Source organism: Delphinus delphis, chromosome 3 (assembly GCF_949987515.2).
Source record: "Delphinus delphis chromosome 3, mDelDel1.2, whole genome shotgun sequence".
NCBI lineage: Eukaryota > Metazoa > Chordata > Mammalia > Artiodactyla > Delphinidae > Delphinus > Delphinus delphis.
In genome coordinates, this window is record NC_082685.1 from 55353348 (window position 1) to 55379614 (window position 26267).

General features: G+C 42.0%; 1 protein-coding gene across 14 annotated transcripts in view; it reads right to left on the bottom strand.

Annotated features, from left to right (window-relative positions):
• LOC132423202 (protocadherin gamma-C4) overlaps positions 1-26267 on the bottom strand; it is a 176393-nt gene that overhangs the window by 20349 nt on the left and 129777 nt on the right. Inside the window, exon 1 of one of the 14 annotated variants that reach the window (XM_060008676.1) lies at positions 11314-11447. The exons of 11 other annotated variants lie outside the window; for them this stretch is intronic. In XM_060008676.1, the coding sequence (XP_059864659.1) occupies positions 11314-11343 (30 nt within the window). In that variant the 5' untranslated portion in view covers positions 11344-11447. 2 more of the 14 variants (XM_060008674.1, XM_060008661.1) reach the window with 2 other exon arrangements.

Genomic DNA, 26267 nt, shown 5'->3' on the forward strand with positions numbered 1-26267 from the left:
TGGTACAGAACTTCTCAGTGTTCTGTCCCAGCAACTTCCTGCATGACTTCAGAAGCTCCCACTACTTTGCTTGAACCAACAAAATTTTGTCCTTCTCAGGGAGGCAAAGCCCATGTGTTAGCCCCTCCCTACCCCATCCTACCAAACACTGCCAAGGTGAGAGAAAAGATTTGTCAGGACCCTTTAGAGTCTTGCTCGGACTCTCCAGCAGTACTTTGAGGAATCTCAGTGTCAGCTGATGGCTATAAGGATTCAATTTTTCTGAGATCCCAGACTTTAGCTATGGAATGGGCATCACAGCTTGTGATAGGAGGAACATTTCTAGGACTGATCCAGGTCACCCAAGGAAGATGACTAGAGTCTAGGCATGGCCTCTAGGCTTTATGGTTTCATCAATTCAGAAGAAACTACTTAAAGACTCCCATAGTGGCTGTCTCTATGAATTCCTCAGCAGTAAAACAGGTTTAGATATTTAGTGATTTCACTTATTGCCTTTTCCTCCCAAAGAGGTAATGTTCCCCTGCCCCAATCTACTGAATCTAGCTCAAATCCCAGTGGGGACTTGATTGGGAGTCCTGAAGACCTGGACGAAAAGATCCCTGCTTCCACCTCGATGCCTCTCTACTCCCTGGGCTCTTTCTTCTTTTTGCTCTCTGCTATGTTTCAAGCAGAGAGTCCCTTTCACCGTGGATTAGGGAGTAGATGATGCTGTGGGGCAAAGATATTAGCTCCCCTTAACCTAGAGTTAAAGTGTTCCAGACCCCGGCCCCCTCACATTCAGGAAGAGTAGAGAAAGCAGCCACCGGGGTTTAGGTGCACCTTGTGCACAAGAGCCTTCCATATGATCCACATTCCAGTCGTGTGTTTCCACAATACCCTGCCTCTTGATCACTTACTTTCAATTCTTACTCTCAGATAAGGGCATAACCCACCTCAAGTACTAATCCGTGAAAACTCCCTGGTTAATTCACAAAACACTTCTACAGCATAGCATCCACCACATAGTTACCACTCACAGCAGTGGTGACATCACTACAGGCTCTTGCAGAGAGACCAGTACTCTCTGGGACATGGCCCAGCCACACGCCTGCCTCAGAACAACCCTCAAGCATTGGCTGAGCCTGCAAAGGTCTCACCTCTAGCCCATAGAGAAGATCAGAGGGTGGGCAACTTGGGCGAACAGGTTCCCCTGCCATAGGTGCACTGGGTGACTTCACCATCATGAAGCTATCGCTCCGAGTGGGTGCAGAAGCCAAGGGTGTACAGCCATGAGAGTGGCCGCCCACATCAACAAACTTGATAGGATCATCTGACCCTAGCTGGATTCGGAGGATCCCATTGGAAGGAGGAAGCCCCTCTCTCCTTCGAGATCGGGTGAGACAGGCACAGGTGCCAGCAGGAAAGCAGGTCACTCCACAGGCAGCCCCACGCAGGCACTTCGAGATTAGTGCCACGAATGAGCCAAAGGAGACAAAGCAAATCGCCACTAGAGATACAGCCAAGTACAGGGTCAAGCGGGATTCTCCTTCCCTTGGAGCTGAAGATTCTCGAAGATCAGGGACAACTGGATGAGTGTCTTCTTCCAAGGACACCAGGAGAGTAACGGAGGTAGAGAGTGGTGGGCTACCACTATCCTTTACCACAATGACCAGCTTCTGCGGCGGGAGATCAGCTGGGATGGGAACAGCCGTCCGCACCTCCCCAGCATAGCGGGAGACTGCGAACAGGCTGGGATCTGGGGCCTCCAGGAGCTGATATGAAACCCAAGCATTGTAACCCGAATCCAAGTCCACAGCGGTCACCTTTGTAACTAGGTGTCCAGCACCAACTGATGGAGGCAGTGCTTGTGGACATAAGGAACCAGGTCGGGCTCTAGGGCGGAGCACAGCTGGCGCATTGTCATTGAGGTCCAGTACAAATAGACGAACTGTTACGGTGCTACTAAGGGGTGGGTTGCCCCGATCCCGGGCCTGCACCTCAAACTGCAGTGTCTGTGTTTGCTCATAGTCAAAGGATCGAGTAGCATGAACAGCTCCCGTCTGGGGGTTCAGAGAGATGAAGGAGGAAGCTGACACATCTCGATTTCTGGGCTCTAGGAGAGAGTAGGAGATAAGGGCATTCAAGCCAGAGTCTGGATCAGAGGCTGCAAGGGAGCAAAGCAGGTCCCCTGGGCGATTGTTCTCTGGAACAAATACTTCATGTGACCTCTGAAAGAAAGAGGGTGGGTTATCATTCACATCTGAAATATTGAGGAAAATGGTCCTGTGGGTACTCAGAGGAGGGCTCCCAGCATCAGAAGCAGTGACCATGATATCATAGCTGGATTTGGCCTCTCGGTCCAAGGGTCCAGCAGTCACCAGGGAGAACTGGTTCTTGAAGGCGGACTTGAGGGCAAAGGGCAAATGGTCAGGAATACGGAGGCTCACATCTCCATTTGAACCTGAGTCGGGGTCCTGCACACTGATGAGCGCCACCACGGTGCCAGGTTCTGCGCTCTCAGGGAGAGTCCCAAGCTCTGAGGTCACTGTGATGTGGGGGGCATTGTCATTTACATCCAGGAGATCCACCCGAAGGCTGCAATGTTGCTCCATGGCTGGAGAACCCCCATCTCGAGCCCGAACATCAAATTCATAGTAATTCTCGCTCTCAAAGTCTAGGGGCCCCTGAAGAGTAAGCTTTCCATTAGTGGGGTGCAGGCTAAAGAGATTTCTCACACGATCAGGGGTGTGACCACTGAAAGAAAAGGTGACGTTACCACTGGGACCCAGGTCTGGGTCAGAGGCATTGAGCTGGATGAGTAGCATGCCGGCTGGCGCGCTCTCCAAAACGCTAATCCTGTAGCTGGATTGCTGGAAGGCTGGGGCGTTGTCATTCACGTCCAGCACTGACACCCGGAGCTCCGCTGTGCCAGATCTCGGGGGGTTCCCTCCATCCACAGCAGTCAGCACTAGGCGGTAGTCTGATTGCTTTTCCCGATCCAAAGGCTTCTCCAGGAGCAGCTCTGGGACCAGGCTGCCGTCGCTGCGCTTCTTGACATCCAGTGCAAAGTGTTCATTGGAGCTTAGTCTATAGCTGCTGATGGAGTTGCTCCCCACATCTGCATCCTGAGCCTTTTCCAAGGGGAAACGCTGTCCTGGAGGAGCTGCCTCCCCAATTTCCAAGTCCAGCTGCTGCCGAGGAAATCGGGGGGCGTGATCATTCACATCCACGATTTCTACCTCTGCTCGGTACATTTCCAAAGGCCCTTCTGTTACAAACTCCAGGGGCACGATGCAGCTGGCACTGAGCCCACACAGTGCCTCTCGATCGATTGGATTCTTGATGAGCAGGGCACCGCTGTCCAAATCCACACGGAAGTGTCTTTGGTTCACCTCTCCAGCAACCTGCAGCCTGCGAGCTGCTAAGCTCTCTGCATCCAGCAGGAAATCTTGGGCGACATTCCCTACAAAAGTCCCTTCCTGTGACTCCTCTGGGACCGGGTATCGGATCTGCCCACAAACGTAACCCAGGTGGCAAAAAAGGAACAAAAGGGTAGTCCCCCGGCAGATTTCTACCCAGCTTCTCACCTTGCGGAGCATTGCTGCCGCCCACTAGTTCTCTATCTGGTCCTGAGAAGCCGAAGAAGCCGACCCGCCCCGAACGGCCACAGCAGCTGGAGACACCTACCTCCCTTTCCCCGCGCCAGCTCTGGCGCGGCTGGGCCGGCGCCGCAAGGGTTACGCGCCGTTTTTTTTGCTGGTGGCGGGGTAGATTTGTCTGCCTTCCTCCACCCGATTGGCAGACAGAGGCTCCTGGGCTCAGCCAATAGGCTAAGCAGAGAACGTCCCAATAGCAGCAGGGTAAATGCGTCGCAGCATTGGAAAAAGGAAAGAAAAAACAAAAAACAACCCACCTATCTTTTTGCCTTCCTCCTGTTCAACAGCATTTCCTCCCCCCCTCACGGGTTATTACCTCTATGGAGAGGCAGACAACATACACGGTTTTTTTTTTTTCTAACACACCAATTCCCAGCCCACACCACCCCGCCCCTTTTCGGTGGGGGAAAACAGCGACAGCCTGAGCCCTAGCAACCTGCAGCCCAGAGAGTGAGTAGCCATTTGAGACTGGTCACTTTGTTCAAGCCAATGTTGTCATCCACCAATATTCTAAATGAGTAGCTTCTGCCTCGGTCTGATTGTATTAGAGCAACAGCTACTTAGAAGCACTGCCTTATACTAAAAACTCTGCCCCTCTGCAGATTATTCAGAAATATATCCATCTCTTTGCAGAAGAGGCTTACACATTAAGGTAGCCTATTAAATTTATGCAGTACACATTTTTGTTGTAACAGAAGGCGCAGCAGAAACCAAACCTCTCTTATTCAGATACCCACTGGTGGTACACTAAATTGCCATTCATCGATTTCAAGGACAGTATGGAAGGAGGTGAAGGCGGGGGGAGGAAACCGGGAGAGAGAGATGTTCCAAATCAGTAAAGAATCAGTTTGCCTGGGAGACGCTAAGGATTACATCTCACTTCCTGGCAGAATGCTAATGTTCACAGATTTAATAGCTTCCGTGAATGATTGAGATCTGCTACCAAAAGCACAGTGCCTACAAATCTCCTTTATTTGACACCACTGTATGCTTGATATGTTGTTAATTACCAACAGTGACTGTTTCAAAAGAGCAAGTTTTTCACTTAGCCCTAGGGGGCCTTTTGGCAAGGGAGACTTGATCTCACCCCACCCCTACCCTGATCCAGACCCTCCCTGGAGCCTGGCTACCACCTTGCACAAATGCAGAAACATCATTCAATTCACACTGTAGTTACCTGCAAACTGTAGTTCAAGTCGCAAACACACCAGAGCACAAAGAGAAAAATCCAGCCTGATTTGGACATGAGATTTTTTAAATTCATCTGAATCCTCACCTAGGCTACCAAAACCAGTGGCAAAACCTGAGGTTATCCTCCCCAGGTGTTTTCCCAAGCCCCTGATCCTCAAGAATATCCTTTTGATGGTGAGGCCAGCAACCAACACTCTGCTCTCAAAGGGAGGTATCTGCTTTCTGTGTTCTTTTACTCCCAAACACCTAAACCTCCTCCCATGGGAATGACGGAGATGTCAATCAATCTGACCCATCAGGTGGTTATGCCAGGATTCACTATCTCAGTGGAATGACACCATTAGCCACCCAAGCTGGATCAGCCACAATGGAGAGGAGTAAGGAGGGTCATCCTTGACTCATTCCTCTCCCTCATTCCCTTTATCATGACAATGAATGAGTGCTGATAATTTCACTACAGTTACCTCCATCTATACTGTCACTGTGCTGGTTCAAGCACTTATCAATCTTCTCAAACACTATAATAGCCTTCTGATTTTTTTTTTTTGTCTACAGTCCCAATATCCCCAATCCATTTCATTTGCGGCTGCCAGAATAATCTCTCCAAAACAAACAAAAAACCCTGATGACATCACATTTATGTCTCTTCAAAATTCTGCAATGACTATCATGGATATAGAATAAAATAAAAACTCCTTGGCATGGCATAAAGGTAACTCAAGATTTAACTCCTGCCTAATTGCTTCACTTTATCTCCTGCAAAGATTGTTTTACAAACACACTTTAAGGTTCAGCAATAATGAAAAATCATAATCCTTCTGCATGCAATCTCCTGCAAGGGTCCCTCTCTACCCCCTTTTCCCCTTTATTATTTGACAAACTACTACTCAACCTTTTGTTCTCAGATCAAGCATCATCACCTCTATGAAGTCTCCCTGGTTTCCCCAGGCTTAGGTGTTTCTTTTCCTTTGCTCCCATTGCTTCTTGTATTATACAGATCTCCATTATCGTTTTTGTGGGTGTGTGTGCGTGTCTGTCTCCTACAGTACCCTGCGTACCATAGCGGCAGGGACTGTGTCTTTTTATCTTTTAAAGTGTCTGGTACATAGGGATGTTCAATAAATGGTGGAATGATAATATCACTAATTATTAGTTCAACAAATATCTACTGAATACTTGTACTTTATATGAGTACTTTATATTGAGTATACATTTTATATGCATTACTTTTCACTCTTACACAATTTTGGAAGATTTTATAGATGAAAACACTGAAGATCAGAAAGGTTAGGAGACTTGTGTAAAGCTCAACTAGTAACTGCAGTCCTAGGATCTCCCCACTGCCACGTGGCTCTGGTCTCTCTAGAAAGAAATAAAGCCTTTCTATAACATCTTTCTTTTTTTTTTAACATCTTTCTTTTTTTAAATGTATTTATTTTATTTTTGGCTGCACTGGGTCTTTGTTGCTGCGCACGGGCTTTCTCTAGTTGCGGCGAGCGGGGGCTACTCTTCATTGCGGTGTGCGGGCTTCTCATTGCAGTGGCTTCTCTTGTTGCAGAGCACAGGCTCTAGGCACACCGGCTTCGGCAGTTGTGGCACATGGGCTCTAGAGCGCAGGCTCAGTAGTTGTGGCGCACGGGCTTAGCTGCTCCACGGCACGTGGGATCTTCCTGGACCAGTGCTTGAACTCATGTCCCCTGCATTGGCAGGCGGATTCTTAACCACTGCGCCACCAGGGAAGCCCCTCTTTCTATAACATCTTAAATCATTTTTCTACCAGTTTGTCATCCCTGTAACCATAAACTCGTCCTTTACTGATGCCTTTAATATCAAAGAACTAGACCTCTTATAGGTCTCAATCCCTTTTATTTGCAAGTTCACAGCAAAACAAACAGGCATACAATCTATATTACTAGAACTGGAAGATCATAAAGCCTAAATCCTACACATCCTAGACTTGACCTTTTTATGCCAGGTATGTGATTCTCCCCTCTCTAGATTTTTAAAACACCTTTATTGAGCTATATAAATAATATATACATATACATATATATAAGTATATATTATTATATATAATTCAGCCATTACACCATATGATTCATCCCTTTAAAATGTACAATTGAATGGTTTTTAGTATATTCACATATACTAAAATGATGCAACCATCACCATAGTATAGTTATAGAAAAAAATTTTCATTCCCAAAAGAAATCCATTCCCAAAAGAATGGATTTCTAGGCTAGAAATCCATTGCCTAGCTCTAGATTTTTAAAGAAATAGTTGCCCAGGTGCCAGTCGCTGAGGAAGATTTTTTCTTCAGATGACTGAAATATCTTATGTCTTCCTTACAGTGCTCTCCTAGAGCTATTCTATATAATATTTTAAGGTTGGGAAATAACATCACAGAATTCTTTAAAGTTCAGTTTGGCCCAATAAGGCTGGCTGCTGGTTCTGTGAACACCAGAATAACACTTTGCTTCAAAAACATGCTAATTGATAGACTGGCAGGTCCTAGGGCAATGCTTTGCAAAATCGTCTTCACATTGAGATCACTTGGGGACCTTCAAAAACTACTGATGCCTGTGTCCCATCTCAAGAGATTATGCTTTAGTCCATCTGGGATGTGGCCTGGGCTTCAGAATTTTTAAAAGGTCCCTAGGTAATTCTGGTGTGCAACCAAGTTTGAGAACATTGTCCATGGGAAAATGCCAGTTGTTTTCCGGTCTGACCAGAAAAGCAGCAGCTGCTTCTCTCTGGCTTTCATCCTTCCTTAGCCTTTCCATCTATGCCTCTACTTTGTCATCTTTGACTGTCTCCAGGTTTGTTCAATTTCTAAAGTGTGTTTAATTAAGATTTGGAGTGGGTTAAGAACTAATAAAAAAATATTAGTCACAGCTAAGAATTTTTTTAACACCTTTGATATTCTAGGCACTGTGCATATATTATATCATGAACTAATGTTATAAAACCCTTGTTACTCCCTTTTTGCATATGAAAAAGGGTCTAGAAAAGAGATTAACTCGGCCACGGACTCATAGATGGTAAGTGTCTAACTGCCAAACCCAAGGCTTGATAGCAATAATACACTTATTAGTAACAAAGTAACAGTTGTTCTCCCACAAATGGAAGTGTGTTTAATTTCACTCCAAAACAAAGACCTGCACACCATCCTGAATAAATGAAAGCTTTATCTTTTTCTCAGGATATGAATTTACCTACCTTTCACACTATGTGTATACCCAAGAAAAATGATGAAAGGATAGGAAATGACACTTTGGGCAAGAAGAACTTTCATTTTGTACTTTACGTTCTTCCAGATTGTCTGGATTTATCTTCGAAATAAATGATTACTTTTACTTTTATAATGAATGGTGGTTACCTTTGGATTTGGAGAATATAATTAGTTTTAATTTTTTCTTATACTTTTACATATTTGCCAAATTTTCTATAACGCACATGTATTACCATAACAAAAAATTTTTTGTGAGTAATGTCCACATAATTTCAGCACTGTGCTTGAAATAAAATTAAAAGGACCCTAGAATTTTATTTCTTTCATAGAAAGTCATCTGAGAATGAGGTACAGGATCTGTGTAGTCAAAGGAAAATTATCAGCAAACCATTAGCTTTAATGCAGATGTGGCAATCATTTGAAAGCTGGACAGATGAGGTAGTTTTTATATTCCTAGCAGCTGCCACTGGTTAGAGGTATTCACCAGCTTGTACTCAATGCAAATGACACCAAGCTAAGCTCTTGAGTGCTGAGACGGTGAGTTATAGCTTAATAGCCCTTTAGCAGGATTGGTTAGTTGCTATGGCAAGTGAGTACTGAGGGTGTGAATTGTGTCCACAGATAAGTCAATTAACTCCACACTGTGTGGGACCACAAACCACACTCTAGCTGGGCCATCCCCCTCCCCCAAAGGCACGACGTTTGATCTGGGAAAGGCCAAGTGAAAATGCGGACGCATCATTAGGAAAACATCTTGATCACAGAAAATAAAGGTGGCTACATACTTTCCTGAAACTGATGCAGGAATCGAAAAGCATTAATATCATTCCAGGATGACTTGCTAACCCTTACCTGTCCGGGAGGGGAGCTCTCTGCACCCAACACTTGCCTATAGAACACTGGATCAAGGCTCCGCAGAGTGTTCTGGCGGCTGGCCAGTGGGCTGGCGGCACCTGGTTTCTTCAGCAGCGGGTCGCTGCGTCTCGAGTCAGTGGTGAGGTACACCTGATGGTAAAGGTGTGGAGGCAACAGGCCTCCCCGCACGGCGTCCGCGTGCAGAGAAGGCCCTGGTGTTCGGTACAGGGAGCTCACGGGAGCTCGGTATAGGTCCCTGGACTGCTTCCATTTGTAAACTTTGAATACGATCACTCCCAATACTGTGACTGCGAACCCCACGGAGACCAGGATTAAAGAGAGAAGTAGATAAAAGGTGAGATTTTTATTCTGCTCCCTGGGGGCAGAGCCGAAGGGGAACTCAGCTCGGGCTTCAGGAGATTCCTCGATTACTGACACAGTCAGGGTCGCGGTGGTGGACAGCGACGGCTCCCCATTGTCTTTGATCAAGACCGTGAGAGTCTGCCTGGGCGAATCTGTATCCTGGACTGGGCGGGCAGTGCTGACTTGACCCGTGTGAAGTCCCACAGCAAAAAGGCTCTGGTTGGGGGCTCCCAAGAGGCTGTAGGAGAGCCAGGCGTTGTGCCCTGAATCCGGGTCCCAGCCTACCACACGCGTGACCACGTGGCCTGCAGACGTACCTCGAGGCAGCATCTCCACCGAGCTCTGGCCAGGCCGGGGGTATAGGACCTGGGGGGCATTGTCATTGCGATCAGTGACAAATATGTTCACGCTGATATTGGTGGCCAGGACAGGAGTGCCCCCATCGCTGATATGAGCTGTTAATTCGAACGCCCGCCGATCCTCATGGTCCAGGGGCACTAAGGATGACACGACGCCACTGTCACGATTTATCGTGAAATAGCGACCCACTAGCCCTATTTCAGCTCCTTGCTCCAGGAGAAAGAAGGAAAGGCGAGCATTCTGCGGGGCGTCAGGGTCCCAGACACTTAGGTTTAGTATTGGAACACCGGGGAGGTTATTTTCCTCAACGTAAACATCGTAGGAAGACTGGGAAGATTGTGGAGGGTTGTCGTTGATGTCGGACACTTGCACCTGCACTGTCGTGAGGGCTGAGAGGGGAGGGGTTCCCGCGTCTCGAGCCGTGATGCTGAGGTTGTATTCTGGCACAGTCTCCCGATCCAGGGCTGCGCTGGTTTTCAAAGTAAAGTAATTCTTGAGGGAAGATGTAAGGCTAAAAGGGAGACCTAGTGGAACCTCGCAAGTCACCAGCCCGTTCTCCCCAGCATCCAGATCGGTAACACTGAGCAAAGCAATGACAGTTCCTAGGGGTGCATCCTCAGGGACTGGGCTGTACACGGAGGTGACTGTGATCTCCGGGGCATTGTCATTTACATCCACAACCTCTACCAAAACTTTACAATGTGCTCCCTCAGGACTGGCGCCCTTGTCTTTGGCCTGTATGTAAATCTCATGGAGTTTGGCGTCTTCGAAGTCCAGTCGACCCTTGACGGTCAGCACCCCAGTTACAAGGTCTAAGGAGAATAGTTCCCGCACGCCAGCGCGGTTGTGGCTGCCGAAGGAGTAAATGATTTCGCCGTTGGGGCCTTCATCCAGATCCGTTGCATGGACTTGCACGACGCGAGTGCCGGGGGGTGCATCCTCCAGGACGCGCGCCCGGTACAAGGACTGGTTGAAGGTGGGCGCATTGTCATTCGCGTCCAGCACGACGATTCGAATAGGAAGGCTGGCCGAGCGAGCCGGAGTTCCTCCGTCCAACGCTGTCAGCACCAGCTGGAGATTTGGTTCTCGCTCCCGGTCCAGGGCGCGCTCCAGCACCAGCTCCGCGTACTTGGTGCTATCTTCCCGCGTCTGCACGCGAAGCGCAAAGTACTCATTTCGGCTCAGCTCATAGGTTTGTAAAGAGTTGCTTCCCACATCTGGATCGTGCGCGCTCTCGAGCGGAAAGCGCGTCCCCGGCGCCACAGCCTCGCTAATCTCCAATTTCATTTCCCGGGTAGGAAAAGAGGGATTGTTGTCGTTGATATCCTGGATCACCACTTCCGCGCTGAACAGCTCTAGCGGCCTCTCCACTACCAACTCCAGAGTTATGGTGCAGGAGGGCAGCGTCCCACATAGCTCCTCTCGATCCAGGCGGTCGTTCACGAACATCTCTCCCGTCTCCCAGTTCACCTCAAAGAATCTTCGGCTAGCTCCGGACACCACCCGGAGCCTGCGGGCTGACAGGCTGCCGAGATCCAAGCCAAGGTCCCTAACCACGTTTCCCACCGCGAAACCCTTCTCTCTTTCCTCCAGGATCTCATAGCGAATGACGGCGGCGGAAGCCTTATGCAAGGCACCAAGAAGAAGCAAAACTCCCACCACACTCCCAGTGCTTACCAGTCCACTTCTCCAGGCCTCTGGGACCATCTCACTCAAAGACAGTTCCTCTTAGCGGGGTCCAGATTGGCCCGGCTTCTTTCCTGAGAAACTTTCAGCGGGTTAACGCTCGGGCGCTGGGCTCCGAGTCGGACATGGCTTTCTGGATGCCGTTGATTTGCTCGCCGGCTATTCAGTCTCTGCCTCATCCCGCGGCGCCAAGAGGGGACGGGCCGGGGCCAGATCTCCAGCTTCTTCATTGGCCGACAGCGGCACGCAGAGTCCCAGCCAATAACTGCACGAAAAATGCGCCAGCGCCCGGCTCACTGAGCGGGACCAGCGCTAGCGCCAGGAGCTTCTTTCCTTTGGCTTCCTTCCAGAGTTTACAGCCAGAGCTCCTTGGCAGTATTCGCGCATCGGAAACACACCTTAGCTGTAAAGCTAACTGCAGGGTGATGGAGATGGCCTTTCTGCGAGTCTTCAAGCCGAACTAGGGCCTATTAAACACCTCAACCGCTGACTTTAACACTTCAACCCCCAAAAAGGGGGTTCAAACCAAACCGAAAACGACACAACGTTATCTGGTTTGTTGGAGGACTAGGTACAACTTACCTAGCTGGACCATATTGTGGCGAGGCATTTAGCATTTCTGTGGAGGTGTTGATAATTTCAGTTGTATCTTTACCAACTGAGACTGTAGAACTACGGGTCACTTCCTCAGTAGAGAAAATCTACAGGAGCTACCAGCTGTTTGGTTTAACTTTGTTTTATGAAATTTAAAAGTACAATTCAGATTTCTTCTTAAATTGGATGTTGTTGCTTAGCTCTTATTTCTTAACAAGTAAAGTTTCCCTTTACTTGATCAGTTTGTTTCTCAAGATCATATGGCATACCACAAAGAGAAGTTGCATTGCTAATAAAGGATAATACCCCCTCTTCACTCCTCTTCCCCACCCCCAAAAAAAAACGTAAAAGAAAAAGAAAAAAGACCAGGTTTTATTTACCACCTGGGGCCTTTATAAAATGATTGGGATATCAGAAATACAAAGCCTTTAGCCACAGAATAAAGAGCCTGAAGTTTTCTGCATTTAGGATTGTAGTCAAACAAAACAGTAATGATTAGGATAATGAATAAGAGAGTCAGCTATGATATAAGTTAGAACTGAGTTGTACATCCTTAGACAGGAAACTACCCTCTAAGGGTTCCTGAGTTCCTATCTTATTAAATGAATAAGGCAGATAAAATCCTGGCACATAGTAAGTCTTAATTAATGATGCACATCACCCCATTAGATACTAGATGTAAAGAACCTCATACTATTTCTGTACGCTTATCTTGGACACCACTTTGGTTGCATATAGTCCTTTCTGAATTTTAACTGAACCCTGAGGAAGGGTGGTAGGCAGAGAGGTTAGATAGGTATATAGGAAGTATATATAGGATATTTATTGAAGAGATGAAAAGCCGTATTTGACCTGTCTCTCTATGTCCTCAATACTTTCTCTCTTAAAACCTCCAGTTTTAAATACTCAAATTTGACAACTGTCCATACCACCAAGAAGGCTGATAAGTATTAGAAAATTAGAATATAGAATTTAGAACATATATAGTAGCCCAGCCACTTGCTACTCAGTGTGAGCCAAGGACCAATGGCATGGGCATCACCTGGGAGCTGTTAGAAATGCAGAAATGCCCCACTCCAGACCTACTGAATCAGAATTTGCATTTTAACAAAAAGCCAGGGTGATTTGAATGTAAAGTTTGAGAAGCACTGATCTAGTAGGTTTTTCAGATATACCAATTTATCAATCATTTTTTTCCCTATTCACCATCACTTAATTGACATTCTGGTTTTCAAAAACTAGCTTTTAAAAGCTGAAGTAGTTTTCCCTTTAACAATAAGGCCCATAGTTTTCCTAAGACCTCTTCATAAGCCAGCAGAACCCTCCTTGGATCCATTGTTTACAGTAGCAAGAGTGATCTTAAAATTTTAATTGAATCAGAAGATTCTCCAGCTCAAAACTTCTCAGCAGCATCTCACTCACTACTCTTGAAATAAAATACCAAATCCTTTGCATAGTATCCAAGTTCTCAAGCCTTCCCCTTCTCTCAATATGTTATTACACTGCTTTCAGTGTGGTCCGTCAACCAAGCTCTTCATGCTTTTTTCTCCTAGGAAAGCTTCTTTCCCTTCCTTTCCTTTGCTTATTTCTACAAATCTTTCAGGTCTCAGTTTAAATGTTGTTTTCTAATAGAGGTCTTCCTTAGGCCCCACTTAAAACCAGGATCCTTTGTTATGCTCCCACAGAGAACCTTATATTCTCCTTTATTGAACCTAGCACAATTTAAAATTTTATAATTATATTTTGTTTAAGCATAGTGCCTGCCTCTCCCACTAAAACAATAAAGCTGCAAGAAGGCAGAGACCATGCCTGTTCTGATTATCACTTGCCTCCCCAGTGACTAGCACTGTAGGCACCTGATGCTTAATTTTTCCCAGCTTTATGGAAGCATGACTGACAAACAAAATTATATAAATTAAGGTGTACAACACGATGCTTTAATACATGTATATATTGTGAGATGATCAACACAATATAGTTAACACATCCATCACCTCACCTAGTTACCATTTTTTAAGGTGTGTGGTAAGAACATTTAAGACCTACTCTCTTAACAAATTTCAAGTTACACTACAATATTGTTAACTATAGTCACCATGCTGTACATCGGATTCCAGAACTCATTCATTTTATAACTGAAAATGTGTACCCTTTGACCAACATCTCCCCATACTTAAGGCTTATTAATATAGCAATCTTTATGCTAATGGCATAGTAATCATTACATGCAGTAAGGACTATATATATTCGTGTGTATCCATTTTCCCTAGGAGAAAGCATTTTTGGAAGATACAGTCAGTCTTTTAAGCTACAAGTGGCGCTAGTGAAACTATTTCTTAACCTAATGATTTGAAAGAGAAAACATAGTTTGCCAAAGATCAAGCAAGGTGTGGTAATATAACTCACACTGGACATAAAACTTGCTGTCACCTATATCCAGGGGAAATGGAAGTACCAGTGTACAGGATCAACGGAATTTTCCAGTCTCTATCTTCTTTCCTCTCTGTTTTATAATTCCAAGAGAGCCTTAGATCAACAAGATGCAGCAAACAATTTTAAAATAGAAAGTGAATCTATTATAGTGTTCAACAGTGAGGCCTTAGTGTCAAAAAGACTTGAGTTCCAACACTGGACATTATACTTAGTAGCTCTGTAACCATGAAGCTTTTATTTTTAACTTTTATTTTCTTTATCTATAAAATGGGAATAATAATAGTACTCCTTGACATAATCACAGGTATCCCAATCTTTTATTTTAGTCTTTGAACAGCTTTGTACTTACCATACAGCTCACTTGGACAATCAATGATTTTTAGCCATTTTATACATTTACACAACCAATACTACAATCCAATTTTAGAATACTCCCATCAACCCCCAAAATCCTTCATGCCTGTCTGCAGTCAATCCTTGCTCTCACCCCCAGCTTCAGGCAGCCACTGATCGATTTTCTACATAGTTTTCCTTTTTCTAGAAATTTCACAAAAAAGGGAATTATAAAATGCATAGCCTTTTAGATGCTCAACATCACTAATCATTAGAGAAATGCAAATCAAAGCTGCAAATGAGGTACCACCTCACACCGGTCAGAACGGCCATCATTTAAAAGTCTACAAATAATGCATGCTGGAGAGGGTGTGGAGAAAAGGGAACCCTCCTAGACTGTCGGTGGGAATGTAAGTTAGTGCGGCCACTATGGAAAACAGTTTGGAGGTTCCTCAGAAAACTAAAAATAGAATTACCATATGATCCAGCAATCCCAATCCTGGGCGTATATCTGGACAAAACTATAATTCAAAAAAGATACATGCCTCCCTATATTCATAGCAGCACTATTCACAATAGCCAAGACATGGAAACAACCTAAATGTCCATTGGCGGATGAATGGATAAAGAAGATGTGGTACCTATATACAATGGAATATTACACAGTATAAAAAAAGAACAAAATAATGCCACTTACAGCAACATGGATGCAACTAGAGATTATCAAACTACGTTAAAAAGAGAAAGACAAATACCATATGATATCCCTTATATGTGGAATCTAAAATATGGCACAAATGACTTATCTACAAAACAGAAGCAGACTCATAGACATAGAGAACAGACTTGTGGTTGCCAAGGGGTAGGGAGAGAGAGAGGGATGGACTGCGAGTTTGGGGTTGGTTGATGCAAACTACTACATATAGAATGGATAAACAACAAGGTCCTACCGTATAGCACAGGGAACTATACCCAATCTCCTGGGATAAACCATAGTGGAAAAGAATATAAAAAAGAATGTATATGTGTGTAACTGAGTCACTCTGCTGCCACACTGTAAATCAACTATACTTCAATTTAAAAATTTTTTAAAAATGCAAAGCCTTTTGTATCTGGCTTCTTTCACTTAGCATAACGTCACATCCAACTCTTAACCACACCCTCAAAAATGTTCTGTCTCCAAAGTTCCTCATCTAATAATGGGCACTTCTAGTCTAGTCAAAAACTCTCAGGTCAGGGCTTCCCTGGTGGCGCAGTGATTTAGAATCTGCCTGCCAATGCAGGGGACACAGGTTCGAGCCCTGGTCTGGGAAGATCCCACATGCCGCGGAGCAACTGGGCCCATGAGCCACAACTACTGAGCCTGCGCGTCTGGAGCCTGTGCTCCGCAACAACAGAGGTTGCGATAGTGAGAGGCCTGCGCACCGCGATGAAGAGTGGCCCCCACTCGCCACAACTAGAGAAAGCCCTCACACAGAAACGAAGACCCAACACAGCCAAAAATAAATAAATTTACAAAAAAAAAATTCTCAGGTCATCCTTAACATCTCTTTCTACATTCCAACATTTAATTCATTACCAGTTCATGTCAATGCTTACTACCTCCAAAATATACTTTGAATCTATCAATTACTTTCCCCTCTACCGCTACCACCTGAGACAAAGTCACCTTAAATACTGTCAGCTTCCTCTCTGGTCTTCTTACTTCCTATTTTGCTTTCCCTAAAGTCCATTTCACATGTGGAAACCTGAAGAATCTTTCAAAAATATATATTAAATTATATACTCTCCTTGCTAAACACAGTGCTTGGTACCAGGACTGGCTACATAATTTGCGGGACAAGCACAAAATGAAAACAGGGGGCTCCCTGTTAAAAAATTAGTACAATTTCAAGATGACGACAGAAGAGCATTAAACCAAATGCAGGGCCCTTCTAAAGTTGGGAACCAGTATGACTGCACAGTTCACATGCCCATGAAAGTGGCCTTGCCTGGCCCAGAGAAGCTCTCCATAAGTATTGCCTAATATTATTTTTAAAATATTAGGTAATTACCTAATATTATTTATTCCAAGAGGATTAATAATATCAAAAAATCTTATTCATGATACTATTAAATTAATGAATTCAAGGAAAAACATATGTATTATCCCCTAAAAGCCTAAATATCATCTAGTAATCTTTTAATTCAATCTAATTTGCTGATTTGAGGAACATCCTAAGGTCAAATTAAGGGATAATTTAAGTAGAAATTATATAAAAACAGATAATCAATAGATCAACATGTACCACGATGCAGACAGGTGGGATATTCAAGGATTTGGTGGAAGCTGAATGGTTTAGCCTTTATATTTCCGTGAAGCTCATCTGAAGTTTATTTATATGAGAAAATATTTTGCATACTTTGATTTGAAAAGATGATCTATGAACCTTAAGAATAAGAAATTATTTCATTAAAATATTTTGGAACTACAATCAGTGATTTAGAGGTCAAAGTTTAAGCAAAAAAAAAAAAGAGGTTTACTTCTCCCTTCCATTTGAGTGATAATCTCTTTTAGTCTTGATCACATCAGTACTATTACTGTTCATTATACCACAAAGCTTAAATATGTCAGGAAACTACCCACAAAAAATTGCTAAATTTGTCCATATGAAAATATCCCAAGAGACCTTAAGTCTCCTTAGAGAGATGAAATTTGTTTAATTTTTCCCCAGCATGCTATTATATTGTTACCTAAATTATTATCAATTTTTTGAAACAGGTAGCCTTGTACGGCTGAGTTATATTTCTAAACGAAGTAATTGACTTCAATATATAATGATAACTTTGAGTGAGAAAGAAGTGTGACTTTCTGATCTTTAAAATCTTCTGGCAAGATAGAAGTTTAGTACATGATATAGATGCAATCTCAAATCACCGAGACAAGGATGAAGTTTTTATGTACTTTTTATGTACTAGGACAACTGGATAGCCACTTAGAAAAAAAAGAAAAAAAGATAAAATTAGTTCCATACCTCAGCACACACAAGAATAAAGTCCATATAGATCAGGGATCTAAATGTACAAACCAAAATACCATACAAATACTAGAAGAAAACTGACGGATTTCTCTACAACCTGAGTGTGGGACAAGGCTTTCTAACTATGACTCAAAACCTAAGTGCAATATAGAAAAGGACCGATTCATTTGGTTACATAAAAATAAAGGGGGAAAAACATTGCAGTGCAAAAATACCATAAACAAAGTTGAAGGCAAATGACAAGCTAGGAGAAAATATTTGCAACTTATATCTTGGACAAAGGGCTAATATCTCTAAACATATAAATAACTTTCTAAAAGACAAAATACTAAAAAACATCTAGAAGATAGAAAATAGAATAATGAATATAAAACATGAACAACTTTTAGAAAGATAAACTGGCTCTTAAACATATGAAAAGGTATTTAACTTCAACAGTAATGAGAGAAATTCTAATTAAAATGATTCTGAGATTTTAAAAACTGATCAGATTGGCAAAAATTAAAAAGCTTGACAACATATTCTATAGATGAGGCTATGGGAAAATAAACATTCTCTATTGGAATGCAAAATGGTACAATCTGTATATAGGGAAATAGTTATATCTAACAGAACTACATATGCACTTGCCCTATGACTTAGCAATCACACTTTTAGAAATTTACCCTAAATATACACCTCAAAAATTATGAAAATACATATATGAACCAGGTCATTCATTACAGCATTATTTGTAACTGCAAAAAGACTGAAAGCTACCTAAATAGAAAACTATAGTTAGTTGAATATACTATGATACGTACATATACAATGGAGTTTTACGAAGCTACAAAGGAAGATCTTTGTAAAATGATATAGAGTGATTTCCAGAATATATTGTTAGTGCAAAAAGCAAAGTGAAGGGCTTCCCTGGTGGCGCAGTGGTTGAGAGTCTGCCTGCCAGTGCAGGGGACACAGGTTTGTGCCCTGGTCCGGGAGGATCCCACGTGCCGCAGAGCAGCTGGGCCCGTGAGCCATGGCCACTGAGCCTGCGTGTCTGGAGCCTGTGCTCCGCAGTGGGAGAGGCCACAGCAGTGAGAGGCCCGTGTACCGCAAAAAAAAAAAAAAAAAAAAAAGCAAAGTGAAAACCTTTTCTTCTGACAATGTGGAACTAGCCATACCACTATAAACAAATAGAAAATTGATGAAAATATTTAGAAAAATACTTTTAGCCATTGGCTCAAAAGGAGTGCAAGACTGAGAGAAGGGAAGCAATGAGATGAGCCCCAGGATCTCTGTTATTTTACCTGGAGGAAATTTTCAGAGAAAAAAAGATTTTAAAAAAATGAACAGTGTTTCAGCAACCTGTGGGAAAATATCAAGTGGTCTAACATAAGTGAAATTGGAGTTCTCTAATTTTGTACGTGTGTGTGTGTGTGCATGTGATAAATAGTATTTGAATAAATATAGCCTCAAACTTCCTAAATCTAAAGAAAATTATAGACCCACAGAATCAAGAAGTTCAAGTATGCTACCCCAAGTAGGATTAAACACACCACAAAGAAAATGCACCATAAAGAAAACACACAATAAAGAAAAATACACCAAGGTCCATCATAATCAAATTTCTAAAAACCATTGATAAAGAGAAAAATTTAGAAGCAGTCAGAGGAAATACAGAAGAACAAACATAAGAAAGATTGCAGACTTTGCATCAAAAATAATGCAAGGCAGAAGAAAGAGGAAGAATATCTTTAAAGTGCTGAAAGAAAAAAATTGGCAACCTAGAATTCTATATTTAGCAAAAGTACCATTCAAAAATGAAAGTAAAATAAAGATTTTTTGTTCAGACAAAAAAAAACCTAGAAAATATATAACCAGAAGATCTATACTACAAGAAACATTAAAGAAAGCTCTTTAGTCGAAAGGAAAAGTGACACCAATGGAAACTTGGGTCTGTGTAAGGAATCAGTGACAGAAATGATAAAAATGTAGGTTGCATATTAAAGACTTTTCATGTTTAAATTTCTTTAAAAGATAAATGATTACCTAAAGCAAAAATAATAACAACATACTGCGGGGCTTAAAATACTACAGTAGTAAAATGTGTGGCAACAATGGCACTAAAAAACAAAGTACGGGAAATGGAAGTATACTGTTAAAGTGGTGTAATATTACTCAAATTCTGTTACATTTATGATCATAAGTTAAAGATGCATAGTGTAAACCTCAGAACAAACACTTAAAAATCAAAGAGGATACTTAATAAACTAATATCAGAGACAAAACAGAATACTAAACAATAACCAAGAAGAAGGCAGGAAACGATCAAAGAAGAAATTAACAATGGATGGAGGGCACACATGGGCAGTGAACAGACACCAAATGCTGCCCCCACCAAACCAGAAGTCTGCTGCACCTACACACACCATATCAAGGGGATAACAGACAGCACACACTGAGGAAAGAGGCAGCAAGCACCCAAACTAAAAGCAGCCCCTTGATTCCGGACAAATTGGTGCAGTAGAAAAACTTGAGCCCACTTCCTCTCACGAAAACACCAAAATCCCAACTGCTGAACAACCATCAACAAAAAAGACTGGAACCAACCAAAAAAGATATTTTACATCCAAAGACAAAGAAGAAGCCACAACAAGATGTTAGGAGTAGCACTTTCATGATATAAAGAAATCCCATACGGAGTTCCTTGGTGGTCCTAGTGGTTAGGATTTGGTGCTTTCACTGCAATGGCCTGGGTTCAATCCCTGGTCAGGGAATTGATATCCTGCAAGCTGCATGGCATGGCAAAAAATAAAAAAAAAAGGAGGAAGAAATCCCATGCCCACTGGGTAGGCAACTCACAAACTGGAAAAAAAATTATATCGCAGAGGATCACCCAGAGGAGTGAGAGTTCTGAGCCCCACGTCAGGCTCCCCAGTCTGAGGGCCTTGCATTGGGAGGAGGAGCCCCCAGAGCATTTGGCTTTTAAGGACAGTGGGGCTTGAGTGCAGGAGCTCCACAAGACTAGGGGAAATGAAGACTCCACTCTTGGAAGATGCACACAGATTTCACATGCACTGGGACACAGCACAAAGCAATGACTCCATATAAGCCTGAGCTAGACCTACCTGCAGGTCTTGGAAGGTCTCCTGGGGAGGTGGGGTTGGCTGTGGCTCACTGTGGGGGTAAGGACACTGGTGGCGGAGGCCCCAGGGAATACTGATTGTCATGAGCTCTCCTGGAGGTCGTCATTTTGGCACTGAGACCTTGCCAACAGCCTGCAGGCTCCAGTGCTGGGACCCCTCAGGCCAAAAAAACAGTGATGGGGAACACAGCCCCATCCATCAGCAGTCAGGCTGCCTAAAGTTGTACTGAGCTCACAGTCACCGCTAAACACACCTCTTGACATGGCCCTCCCCGTCAGAGGGACAAGACCCAACTCCACCCACCAGCGGGCAGGCACCAGTCCCTCCCAAAAGGAAGCCTGCACAAGCACCTGGACCAACCTCACCCACCAGGAGGCAAACACCAGAAGCAAGAAGAACTATGATCCTGCAGCCTGTGGAAAGGAGACCACAACCACAGAAAGTTACACAAAATGAGACTGCAGGGAAATACATTCCAGATGAAGGAACAAGATAAAAACCCAGAAGAACAACTAAGTGAAGTGGAGATAGGTAACCTACCTAAAAAAGAATTCAGAGATGATAGTAAAGATGATCCAAGATCTCAGAAAAAGAATGGAGGCACAGACCAAGAAGATACGAGAAATGCTTAACAGAGAGCTAGAAGATCTAAAGAACAAACAAACAGAGATGAACAATACAACAACTGAAATGAAAAATACACTAGAAGGAATCAATAGCAGAATAAATGAGGCAGAAGAACAAACAAGTGACCTGCAAGACAGATGGGTGGAAATCACTGCTGTGGAACAGAGTAAAGAAAAAACAATGAAAAGAAATGAGAACAGTCTCAGAGACCTCTGGGATAGTGTTAAATGCACAAACATTCGCATTATAGGGGTCCCAGAAGGAGAAGAGAGAGAGAGAAAGGGCCCGAGAAAATATTTGAAAAGATTATAGCTGAAAACTTCCCTAACATGGGGAAGGAAACATTCCCTCAAGTCCAGGAAGTGCAGACAGTCCTATACAGCATAAACCCAAGGAGGAACACGCAGAGACACATATTAATCAAACTCACAAAAATTAAAGACAAAGAGAAAATAATAAAAGCAATGAGCGTAAAGCAACAAATAACATACAAGGGAACCCCCATAAATTTATCAGCTGATTTTTCAGCAGAAACTCTGCAGGCCAGAAGGGAGTGGCATGATACATTTAAAGTGAGGAAAGGGGAAAACCTACAACCAAGGTTACTCTACCCAGCAAGGCTCTTATTCAGATTTCACAGAAAAATCAAAATCTTTACAGACAAGCAAAAGCTAAGAGAATTCAGCACCAACAAACCAGCTTTAGAAAATGCTAAAGGAACTTCTCTAGGTGGAAAAGAAAAGGCCACAAATAGAAACAAGAAAATTACAAATGGGAAAGCTCACTGGTAAATGCAAACATACAGTAAATAAAGGAAATCATCCACACACAAATATGCTATCAAAACCAGCAATTGTAAGAAAAGCAGAGTACAAATGCAGGATATTGAAAGTGCATTTGAAATTAAAAGACAAGCAACTTAAAACAATCCTGTATATATACTATATATATATATATATATATATACACACTATATATATATATCAACCTCATGGATACATGTACCCCAAAGTTCATTGCAGCACTATTTACAATAGTCAGGACATGGAACCAACCTAAATGTCCGTTGATGGAGGAATGGATAAGGAAGATGTGCAATTACACTTACACACACACACCACACACACACACACACACACACACACACACACACACACACACACACACCACAATGGAATATTACTCAGCCATAAAAAAGAATGAAATAATGCCATTTGCAGCAACATAGATGAACCTAGAGAATATTATACTAGGTGAAGTACATCAGACAGAGAAAGATAAACATAATATGATATCACTTATCTGTGGAATTTTAAAAAAAGTGATACAAAGAACTTATATACAAAACAGAAACAGACTCAGGGACTTCGAAAACAAACTTATGGTTACTAAAGTGGAAACATGGCAGGGAGGGATAAATTAGGAGTTTAGGATTAACATACACATACTACTATATCTAAAATAGGTAATCAACACGGTCCTACTGTATAGCACAGGGAAATGTACTCAATATTCTGTAATAACCTATATGGGAAAAGAATCTGAAAAAGAATGGATATATGTATATGTATAACTGAATCACTTAGCTGTACACCTGAAACTAACACAACACTGTAAATCAACTATACTCCAATATAAAATAAAAATTATTAATAAAAAGTTCCATAAGGAAAAAAAACAATGCACGGACAAGGAGAAAACACAGAGCACAATGGTGGACATAATCATATCAATATTACATTAAATGTAAGTGATCTGACATGCCAATTAAAGATCAGTGGTAGATTAAAAAGCCTCAACTATGCCCTTCAGAAAAAATACTTTATATATAAAGAATTGAAAAAGATATACTATGCAGCACTAATTATAAGAAAGCTGGAGTGACCACATTAATATCAGAAAAAATTAGGCCTTAAGACGAGACATATTAGCAGAGATAAAGAGAGATATTACAAAATGACGAAAAGGTCAATGTATCAAGTATCATGAATATTTAACAATCTCATATGTCTATTTACCCAAAGAAAATTAAAAGGGACAAAGAGGGACATTATATAATGGTAAGAGCGTCAGTCCACCAGGAAGATATAGCCATCTTAAATGTGTATGTACTTAACAACAGAACTTCAAAATACATTTAAGCAAAAACATACAATTGAAAGGTAAAAAAGACAAATCCACCAAAATATAGGTGGAGACTTCAATTTGACTATAATTGACAGAACTACTAACAAAAATGTATAAGAAGTGAACATTTGATAAAACTTTTTCAATAATTGATAGAATTACTAACTAGAATATCAAAAAAGTAAGGAACACCATTAACTTATAGGGCCTAATTGACACTTACAGAACGTCCCCCCCCCAAAACAGAATACATATTCTATTCAAGTACCCATGGAACATTCTGATTGTATCCAGGGTCAGGAAACAAAGCTCAACAATTTTAAAAGAATGGAAATCACACAAAATATATGCTCTGAACATCCTGAAATTAAACTAAAATTCAGTAACAGAAAGTCAACAGGAAAATCGCCAAACATTTGGAAATAAACACAATTCTAAATAAGCCATGGGCTAAAGAGTAAGTCTTAAAGAAAATTTAAAAATACACTTACCGAATGAAAATGAAGATACAATGTATCAAAATTTATGGGCTGCAACTAAAGTATTCCTAGAGGGAAATATATATCACTAAATAAAGATAAAAATTCTCAAATCAATAAACTGTGATCTCACCTCAAGAAACTAGAAAAAGAGCTAAATAAACACAAAGCGAGCAGAAGCAAAAAATAATAAATTCAATAGCAGAAATCAATCAAATTGGGACTTCCCTGGTGGCACAGTGGTTAAGAATCCACCTGCCAACGCAGGGGACATGGGTTCGAGCCCTGGTCCGGGAAGATCCCATATGCCGTGGAGCAACTAAGCCCATGCGCCACAACTACTGAGCCTGCACTCTAGAACCCGCGTGCCTAGAGCCCACGTTCCACAACAAGAGAAGCCACCACAATGAGAAGCCTGTGCACTGGACCAAAGAATAGCTCATGCTCGCCACAACTAGAGAAAGTCCGCATGCAGCAACGAAGACCCAACGCAGCCATAAATAAATAAATAAATTTATTTAAAAAAAGAAATCAATCAAATTGAGCTCCTAGGTATATATCCAAGATAAGTTAAAGCATATGTTCATAAAAAGACTTGTAGCAAATGTTCATAGCAACATTTTTCACAATAGCCCCAAACTGGAATCAACCCAAATGTCCATCAATGGTTAAATGGGTAAACAGAATGTGGTATATAACCTTACAATGAAATACTATTCAACAATAAAAGGAATGAAGTGCTGATACATACTACAATATGGAAGAACCTCAAAAACATTATGCTAAGTGAAAAAAGCTAACACAAAAAAACTACATATTTTATATGAAATTTCTACAAAAGGAAAAACTATGGAGACTGAAATCAAGTCAGTGGTTGCCTGGGGCTCAGCGTGGAGTGGGAATTAACTGCAAACAGACACAAAGGAAATCTCTGGGGTAAAGGAAATGTTCTAAAACTGGATAGTGAGGATGGTTGCATAACAGTACAAAGTACCAAAACTGGTCTAACTTGTCACCCTTAAAATGGGTGAAGTTTATGATATGTGAATTATATCTCAATAAGACTTTTTTAAAACAAAAATAGAAATCAATAAAACTGAAAACAGAAAAACAATAGAGAAAATCAATGGCACAAAAAGCTGGTTCTCTGAAAAGCAGCAAAACTGGTAAATAAATTGACAAACTCTAGCAAGACTGACAAACCAATATCCACAATGAAACAGGGGATATCACTACAGACCCAACAAACATTAAAAGGACTATAAGGGAATATTATGAACAACTGTTTGCATCTAAACTTGATGCAACTTGACAGTTTAGATGAAATGGACCACTTGCTCAAAAATAAAAGCTGCCACAACTTACCCAATATAAAATGGATAATCTAAATAGTCCTATAGCTAGTAAAGAAATTGAATTCATAGTTTAAAAATTCCCCAAAAGAAATCTCTAAGTCCAGATGGTTGTACTGGAGAATTCTACCAAATTTTTAAAGAAGAATTAACACCAATTCTACAATCTCTCTGAGAAAACAGAAGAGCAGAAAACACTTTCCATTTCATTTTATGAAGCAACTATTACTCTGATATCAGAAGGCAAACAAAGAAAGCACACAAAAAAGAGAAAACTACAAACCAATATTCCTCATGAATGTAGGTACAAAAACCCTTTATAAATCATTAGCAAATAGAATTCGGCAATATGCAAAAAGAACTACACTTCATGACCAAGCGGAGTTTATTCCAGGGATGCAAGCCTGGTTCAATATTTGAAAATTAGTTAATGTAATTCACTGTATCAACAGGCTAAATAAGAAAAACCACATGATCATATACATGGATGCAGAAAAAACATGTGACAAAATTTAACACCTATTTATGAAAAAGAAAAAGACTCTCAGAAAACAAGGAATTGGGGAGATCTTCCTCAACTTAATAAAGAGTGTCCACACAAACCTAAAGCAAACATTATACTTAACAGTAGAAGACTAAATTCCCCCCACCTAAGGTTAGGAACGAGCCAAAGATGTCCACTGTCACTATTCTTTTTCAGCATAATACTAGAAGTTCCAGACAGTGCAGTAGGCTAGGAAAAGAAAGGACATACAGATTGAAACAAAGAAGTAGTACTGTGCTATCTGCAGATGACATGATTGTCTACATACAAAATCCCAAGGAATCTACAAGAAAACTCCTAGAACCAGAAAG